We start from the raw sequence: 9446 nt of genomic DNA, 5'->3' as shown, positions 1-9446 counted from the left end.
CCCAGGGAATTGATCCGCGCTGCTTCCTTCCCACTCCAGCGTCCACCCCCACTTCTCTGCACTCTCATTCTGTCGCATCTGAAACGTCAGTTGCAGCAGACAGCGGAATGACCCGAGAGAAACTCCCTGTAACATCTACAGCTCGTCGGAGGCCACGCTGTAACGCTGAGGTCGATAATGATTCATACTATCCCCCCAAAAAACTTCGTCTCACCACCGACATCCATCAAAGTACTCTTGCTGCAGGAGGGGAGCCCCCTGGGCCTGGGTTTGACCCCAATCTACCACGTGTTGCTAATGCTAATCCCGACGATTGTAACCGCGGTGCACGTCGGTTACGAATACGTAGAGCTCGAGCTCTAGCTATGAAGGATGTTTTGCGCCCCGGAGAGGAAGAAGAGGAATGGGAGGCAGATGGAGAGGAAGTGGGGGCGGATCAGATGGGGGCGGAGGAAGTGGGGGAAGTGCATGAGCATGATGCTGGTGACTCAGAGCAAGCCGTCAGTGGTCCTCAAACTCAACGACGAGGTGCATGGCGTCGACGTCCCTTAGACGATCCTAGGATTTCTTGCAGCGATCAGGCTACCGCAATCATTGCTGAGCTCGCAGCCGCACATTGTCTCTCTTCTATTCACGATCCACTTCGATGGCTGCAAGATATTGGGAATTTTGTGCAAGTCCCATCTGTGGACGATGAATCTTTGTTATCACTGGTGGTGAGGTGTAGAGGAATGATGGGCAAGGACATTCGTATCAATTTCATGATCATGATTAATTTCATGACGCTTGTTTGTAAGTGTCAGAGGTGCGCCATCTAGAATCTTCACTTAGCTCGATTAAATGACACATTTTGAAAGCATCCGCCTCAAGACAGGCTTACACCTGAAAGGGATTTATGAGAATGAAGTCAAAGACCGCCCTTCAGAGACGAAGGTCACTTATCGCACTTTTTTGGAGTGGCATGCTACTGGTAGCAAGTTCATTGCCATCGCATGTGGTGGCTCCATATATGCTTTAGTACTCATCGCAGGCCTTGGTCTTAGAGTGTCCATCGCATCCATGGTTGGAACCACGCACTTACATCTAGCAGACATGCTACGATCACCTCCAAGGGGTAAGCGGACCTTTTGTCTTGGGCGATCAGACTACTAACCATGTATGTATAGATTCTCCTCAAAGAAAGCTGATTCTTGAACGCATTGTACCCACCATCGCACGCATGCGACTCTCCCATCCCTTCAGTATGACCTCAATGTTCTCTCGCGCTTTGATCGAGAGATTCTCCATCTCAAAGGATATCGACTGCACGGACTTCTCAGCATCTGATCGGTTTTTTGATGCCATTATCCAAAAGTGCGTATGGCATATTCATATGCGATCTATTGACTAACACAGTCAAATTTTAGCGCATTCACACCACTCCGTAGAAGTGGACATGTTTGGCGCGCTTGCATTGCGCCTGTGCCAACTGATCTTCAAAGGCTGCCTTTACACACTGTCAATCACAGTGAGCTCTATGGTGTAGGTCGTCCTTATAGTCCACCATTATCCGACATCGAGGAGGACGAGATCGCGCATGTTGTCATTGACACAGCGTTTGATCCATCATCAGCTAAGAACAAGTGCTTCAAGCCTCCTCGCGACAAGGTCCTGAACACTAGCTGGAGTGCGGCGGAGAGGTTACGAGCAGAGGCGGGTGAAAGGGTGAAAAGCCTGGAAGACTTACGCAACAAGGTGGGTGTGCAAGTTCCGATGCCAATCGTACTTATCTTGTCAACAGCTCAAAACTTTCTATCGCAATGGCGTCAAGAAATTACCTGGTGCATACTTACTAATCTCAATGCAGATCATGCCAAAGTACGTATCTGGCTCTCCCACACTGCTCTTGCACACTGAACTCTGGTCAGTCACCACCTAGATCTTCGAAACAAGGATGGGTCGTTGATGGCGTTTGTATCTACTGCACTTCCCACCCACATACGCGCTTCTCTGGAAGTCAATTTACTGGCTGCACTCGGAAATGCAGACTTGCTTGGAGATATGGATACGCGCTTGCCTGGAGGTAGACCTTTCCAGGCTATGCACCTCTCTTGGTACAATCGCCATTGTACATCGGTAAGCTAGCGCACATGGACTATCAGTATTTTGTTGTTAATATAATACTAGGGCCTTAACGCTCCAACAGACGTTCAACCTTGGCTGCTAGAGAAGGAAGGAATGCGCACAAACCATGGTCAAGTTATTCCCTACATATCCCAGGACTTACAACAGCACAGACTCGTATACGGAACAATCTCAAAGGTGTACGGGGAGTTATTTGAGTGGGTAAGACAGTTGGTAAGTTCGGTGAAATCTGCGTAGCATCCAAGCGCTAAATTGTTTCAATGGTAGATGGAGAATTACCTACAAGAAGAGTTCGAAATGCTGATGGAGGTCGCCTCAGTTTTGCCTGGCAACGCTCTTCCCCCCGTTGTTCCTTTCATTTCTCTAGTGATCAACATCAATGTTCGCACCAAAGCTCATAGAGACAGCGGTGATCGTCATCTATGTTTGGTGATACCTATTGGACACTTTGAGGGGGGGGCCTTGTGCTTGTTGGAGAATGGGCTAGTTCTGGAGTTGCGCAATGGTGACATAGCTATCTTCAGATCTAGTGAGGTAACCCATTTCAACCTAGACTACAGGGGGGGAGGGCGTCCTTGGTTTTCCAGACTGACAAGGAGTTTGCATCATGGATTAGGAATCAAAATGGATGGGTAGACAACAATACTATGCATTCTTTTGTATAACTTACACTAGAATTGCAATGCACCAGATTCTGTAGACCTTTTGTTACGTTACATGCATGGTCTCATATAAGCAGGTTACATTTTTACACGAACCACTTTTCTCACTACTACCCTATCATCACTATGCGAGTGAAAGGCAAAGGCAAAAGACCGCCTTCCCCTACTTCCTCAGCTCCTCCTGCTAGTAATAAAGGCAAGACAAAAGCAAGCAAAGTTATAACTGATGACCAGTATGACGAATTCCTGAAGTTTCAAGCTCAAAAAAGAAGGAAGCTGAACTCAATCATCGCAAAGGTTAGTGATGCTTTTCACTAATGTAATGATATTCAAATGCTAACTAATAGAGCATTGAATTAGGTTTGAGGAAGAATGTTGACGCCATGCTAGATGAGAGAGAGAGAGTAATACTGAGCATGAGATTACGGAGCATAACAAGAGGAAAAAAGGTGCGTAATCAACAAGATTTTGTGTGTATGATAACATCACCCATGATATAGTGAGCAAGAAGGCAAAACCTATGGACACAGATGAAGAAGTAGAAGACGATGCCAATCCTGATGATATTTTGCCTCACTTGGACCCTAAGAAAAAGAATACGCCCATAGCCAGTGAAGGTAAGTTATCATTGACATATCAGCTAGTATATTTGAACAATCATGTGTTTTAGATTCAGATCATTCGCGTCACCCAGAGGCAGATTCAGCAATAGAGACAGACGTAGCTGGAGAGCAGTCTGTGGTTAAGAAGAGGCAATGGTGTACGTCTGCTATACTTAATTGACTTCATAGCTAACTAATATTACATCTAGCTAATAGAAGTCAAGGATGAGTCGCAAGATGAAATGGCTGTCAGGCGTCGCAGAAGGGGGGCCAATAAAGGTGAAGTCAGACCACCTACTACCCTTGCATCTTTAAAAAAAGATGGATGCGGACCTTTGGTGGATCTTGCTCATCAACTGCTGAGAGTAAAAATTGCCCTGGAGAACGCCTTTCCTGGTCCTTCTGTAGATGTCCAGGACGCCTTTGCCTGGAACTGTATCAAGGAGGCTGGTAAAGAATCAGGCTCCCCAATGAAGGTTATGTTTGATCGCATTAGTGAAGATGATACACTCAAAGGCAGGGCATTGGCATATGTAAGTTCACTAATTTTTTATGAATACTTACTGACGCTGTTCTTAGGTATGGTCAGGTGCATCTCAGTTAAGGGGGGAGTTGGCTAGGAAGGCTAGAGAGAATGTGATTTTCATGTTGCAGCATTTACGTCCCAAGGAAATAGGTGATGTCTTTTCAGGTTATATATTTTTAAATCTAATCTCAACATTGTCTTCCTTCCTCAGCCGACATAGCTAATTGGGTTATATCTACAAGAAAGGAGCCGTTCCTTAGTGGTGAGATGGACATTAAAGTACGCCATCTACTTCTTACCTTTGTATATGTATACTGACTAGAAGTGTATTCAGGCCAAGACCTTCAACAAGAACCTTCCTTTCCGCACACACCTCATCAAGCAACTTCTCATGGGCCAATTTTTTCAGGGCGCTGGTGCTGAAGGATTGCTTTACAAGGAAGAATTTCAAAGCTTCCTGATAATCTTATTGCGCTTTTGGCAGCTTCAGTAAGTTTTATTATTCAATAATATTTCATACTAACCTTAACGCATTTCAGATAGAGTGTGCATACAAAGGCATGCTCACAGGTACACAGGTTGTAGTAGAGTTCAAGGAACCAGTGTTTCAACCAAGGTGCATATATATTTTACTTTTTTGGATATTTTTTGGTTATATTACTGAACGTCATACATAGACATCAGTACTACTTGTCTAAACTCACTGAGTATAGCCTTAAGACTCCAGGCTATATGAAGAAATTGAGAGATGATCTGTGGACTGATATTGGGTACGTGTTTTGCGGTTTTAAAATCATATGATCTTGTTACTAACACTATGATAGAGAGGCTTGTCGTTTCCAGCTTAGAGAAGAGGGAGGCGACAGTGATGAATCTGATGTTGATTTTGATGCAATGGAGGAGTATGCTAGGCCAATGTCTGGTGTAGCAAATGTTGATGATGCTGTCGTCAACTGATATACTAGATTTTGTAAAATAAATATTTGACAAATGTATCATCTGGATGACGCAATGAATTGATTGAGATATGGAGCTATATAGAAATGTCATAGGTCTGTATAACATCATATATCAAGAGGATACAGAAGATATAAGGGTCAATGTAGCCTGGTATAGATGGTTATAGTCATACAAATGATCCTATTATGATGAATATAATTTTTTAGACAGACTATATGGTGCTATACCCCACTATAACGTGCTCTACAGGCCTATATAATTGGGGACTTAGCTATGGGGCTATAGGTCCCATATGGTCTATGGGGGGCTATAGGGCACTATACTGGGCTATATAGAGTTAGCATATTTTCCTGATGCGGAGAACCAGAATATGAGATATCCGAAATCCTAGACTTGAAGCTAGACCATTGTAGACGTCAATGCCAACTCTTATACCTCATCCCATGGTCCGGATATGAAGGAACGGACGAAGAGACTTCATGGTTACTAGCCACGGAACTCGGAAACGCGTCCAATCTAGTCTCGGCTTTCCACACCGCATATCCAGACAAACCCGGTCCTATTGCTATACAATGAATATACAAAACGGAATATACAAGTACATTAGTAGCAGAGAAAGCGGATCCAGAAATCCTTAGCCATCCATCTCCATGTCCCCAGCGGATCCGGATTCATCAGCGTCCTTCTCAGTGACCTTGGATTGGGCTGCCTCGGTGATCCGAATTCCATTCCGGATCCCCTCAAGAAGGATGTTCTGGAACTCCCTCTGCTGCTCCAAAAATGCCTCCAAGTTAGTATTCATCCTCTCCATAGCAGCCCTACTCCCTTCCGCCGCTCCGATGCTCTGCTGGAGTAATCCGTTGGTCTGGACCAGCTCCGCTACAATGTTGTTAGCAGCAGCAACCCAGGCCTGATCATCATACTCCACTTCCACCTCATCCGCTACTGCCATCTTCATATCCGGATCCGGAGTCGGACTCTGCTGGCGCTTCTTACCCTTGCCTCTCGGAGATGGGTTCTCAGCAGCGCGTTGCCTCTTCTTAGACTTGGAATCCTTGACAAGTCCAGGCCTTCCAGGGCAGGTAACCTTATCCTTCTGGCACAGATTGCAAGCCTTGATCTATCCGAATGTTAAGAGTCACGGATCCGAAAAATCAAGGACGACTCACCAAGGAATTGCTATCGGCATCGGACCATAGACAGATCCGATTCTTCTTAGCGCAACGAGTACAAGACCCATCCTTATCCACTGAAATAGCGCGAGTCTACGAATCCGATAAGGAATGGATCCGATAAGCCACGGATCCGATGGTACAAATCATAACTCACCATTTCCGCTACAATAGCCCTGCGCCTAGTCTCCTCCACTTCCCTTCGGATCTCGGCCTGTTCAATCTTCCTAATCCCATCCAAGTGTTTCCGTTCTGCCTCCTCCTCTTGTTGCTTCTGCTTTTCAGCCTCTTCCTCCTTCCGAACCTCATCCTCAGCAGCAGCCAGCGCGGCCTGTACATCCGCCAGAGTCTGCCTAGCGGTCTTCTTAGAGCCGGATCCGTTATCAGCCATGTTTGAGTTAAGCTAGTGGTAGGGAAAAAGTGGGGAAAGGAAGGAACACCTGCAATGCTTTGGCATCCATATATCTGTCGAAAATCTGAACTCAGCAACTTCTCCCATCAACTTCTCTTTTGTCTCGCACTCATACCATCCGTTCCAGATCGCTGATTCTCATGCCTCTAGGGATCGGCCCTAAGGGGGGGGATACTGTCATATACCATATTCCCGGGTACAGATCCGAAGATCCGGATCTCAGATCCGATCCAGATCCGATGGACATATCCGTCGTCTGGTCCACAGATCCAATCTAATCCTTGTTTCATGTCCTGTTCATATAACTCTAACTATCGTTCATCTCCTTTCGGCATTCCTGTACACCGGTATACCGGTTATCCTTTACTTCCGTTATGCTTACTGATCCGCTACACTTACTGATCCGCTTTAGCTTAGACTTCATTCCCGGTTATGATACGTTATCCGTCCGACTTACCAATATGCTGTACACATACTTTGCTTATACTTCGTACATAGCCTCGCATCCTTGCTTATTGATCATTCCGTTAGTTATCCGTAGTATATAAACCCTTGTACATGCGCTGTAGCAGATCAGTTCGAATATCATCTTAGATTGCACTCATTCTGTCTGGACTCCAAGTCCCTCCGTTATCCATCCGGACTTGAGTACAATACTCTTGTCTACTCCGAGACTTAGGATTGATTCCTATAGTCTATATATCCGTCTCTGTCTTCGGACAGTCCTCGCCTGCTAGTTTCTAGTTCGGATCCGATCCGGATTAGCCGTTACTATATACGTTCAATATCCGGAAGCCATAACGGATCCGTTACGAGACTTATCTGTCTCAATATACGCGATACTCTAGTACTCTGAAATAAGGGGCAAGACTCGGGAAAGGGGCACAGTGCACGAGCTGAGGCCGAAGCCCTTCGGATCCGATACTACTTGAGTTCGGTCTTAACATTATGCCACCATGAATATTCTGGAATGTTCTTTTGCACCTGCTAGAACATTCTGCTCCAGTTTTTGGAATATTCTTCTCACATTCTGAAGTCATTACATCACCTTTTTACTTACATAATATTCCCACACAAAATGTATATAAGGAGAGCCCATTCTCCCCCCAAAAAAATAGATCTCCCACTTGTTGCATTCAAGAACCTCCCACTTGAGCAAATTGAACTCTCACCTAAGAAGCTTCAGTCTGAACAAATTGCTGCTTACAAAGCCCATTTCCTTTGTAAGAACTGTCCAGACAAGTGCAGGGAAAGTGTTTCCCTTGAGATTACGTAAGTTTCTCGCGATAGAAACCCAGTTTTGTGAGACCAGTGTTCTCACCACGTAGTGTTTACTGACCAACACGAGCTTTGGTCACCATTGTTATTTGTGAGACCAGCGTTCTCACCAGGTATTTGTATACTGACCAACACGAGCTTTGGTCATTGTTGTTATTTGTCATTGTTTTCTATTTGTCATTTGTTGTTATTTGTGAGACCAGCGTTCTCACCAGGTATTTGTATATTGACCAACACGAGCTTTGGTCCACGTAGTCACATTTGAGACCAGCTTCTCAACAGTTAACCGTATATTCAGGAAACCAGTTCAAGTGTCTAGATGGTATATCCTAGACAATCCCATAGTTTCAATCAGAGATAATAAAGCTCTGGCTAAGTTAATCTAACTGATTGGTTTAGCAAGCCTCCCAAGAACTCACACGTTATCTACCACGAAAGAAGAAAAGTCGTAGACCATGTTAATTGAGGAATGGCAAGAAGTCTTATCCAGTGTAATTGTGGTGTCATTACATTCTTACACGTATTTATATAAGACCCTCGGTTATTAAGACACCAGCACGTGCGATGATATTGTTATCCGACGTGATTCTTTTAAACTCCCCACCGTGCAGCTGTGCTAGAAAAAGAGTGCCGAATGGCTGTCCAAGGTGAGCAGGCAATCTCAACGCTCGCGCCACAGCCATCAGCCAGCTCCGTGTCTACAGGAGGCAATGTATTATCCAATGTCGGAGACCCAGGCTTAGACCAATCTTCCATGGTCTGTGTATCGTTTGCAAAGTCAGGCAGTTTGAGATTATAACGATTCCATGGATGGATGTCTGCCAAGTAGGCCTTGCTGGCCAGAATTGAGTCAGCTTGCTTTGGTTTGTTGTGCACAGTCTCCATCTCAGTTGCCACCAAAATGGCTGACAGAATCTTAGTGTAACTTGTATTGCATTATCATGTATGCCTCCAAGTGTTTGATTGTTTAAAATAAAAAGGAGGTTGAGAAAACTACTACCTGCATCTTCCCAGCTGAAATTTGTCATTGTTTCTGCAGGACAGAGCAAGGTGAAAGTTGGCAACACCAAACCCTAGTGCGGAATCACAAATCAAAACTTGTGTGTCGGAAATGCCCGGACAAGGACCCCGTAAGAACATAATTGAGAGATTTGCAGCGCTTGATTATAACATTGAGTCTGCGTTGTCACTGGTCAGGTGTTGTCCAATGCTGCTGCACACTGTTTCAGATGATTTAAAAGCTCAAATACCTGTTCTATGTCGACGTGGGCACTCTGTCAAGCATATCTGCCATCTACTTGGAGTAAAAAAGACTATTGTATACAAAGTTGTACAGCTCTTTCCTGCAACTTGGAGTATCCACAAGCCAGCAAGAATACGGGCCGACGTCGCACCCTCACCATCAATGATCTCGCTTTCATCACTGCCATCCTTTGTCACTGTCCTACTATCTATCTTGACAAGCTACAGCATGAATTGCCAAAGAGGTACTTGAAACTATATTTCTTCCTCTCAGTAATAACCCCGATAGTAGTGCGATTTGTCATACTTCGCAAGGATTGTAGTTGGGCTCAGAGATTTGAAAGATGAGTTCCTTGATTTCGTAGATTTCACTTCCTTGGTTTTGGCTTTGCCATTGCTTTCAGTAGTAAGTATATTTCACTTCGTCATTAATTAGTTGTCTTTTTTTCAGTTGTCACAAATCTGTAA

At 44.8% G+C, this 9446-nt stretch overlaps 1 protein-coding gene across 1 annotated transcript; it reads left to right on the top strand.

The window, feature by feature from the left end:
• Positions 1-440: 440 nt before the first annotated feature.
• DFJ58DRAFT_667357 (uncharacterized protein) lies at positions 441-2760 on the top strand (the record flags this gene model as incomplete). The annotated part of the gene is made up of 8 exons (XM_041382615.1): positions 441-805; positions 858-1114; positions 1167-1353; positions 1407-1734; positions 1781-1857; positions 1908-2115; positions 2167-2337; positions 2392-2760. The coding sequence occupies 8 exons, from the start codon at positions 441-443 to the stop codon at positions 2758-2760; spliced, it is 1962 nt and encodes a 653-aa protein (XP_041238938.1).
• Between the last annotated feature and the right edge of the window lie 6686 nt (positions 2761-9446).

Source organism: Suillus subalutaceus (assembly GCF_016647625.1).
Source record: "Suillus subalutaceus strain FC151 chromosome Unknown DFJ58scaffold_138, whole genome shotgun sequence".
Classification (NCBI taxonomy): Eukaryota; Fungi; Basidiomycota; class Agaricomycetes; order Boletales; family Suillaceae; genus Suillus; species Suillus subalutaceus.
This window is presented reverse-complemented; position numbering and strand designations above follow the sequence as displayed.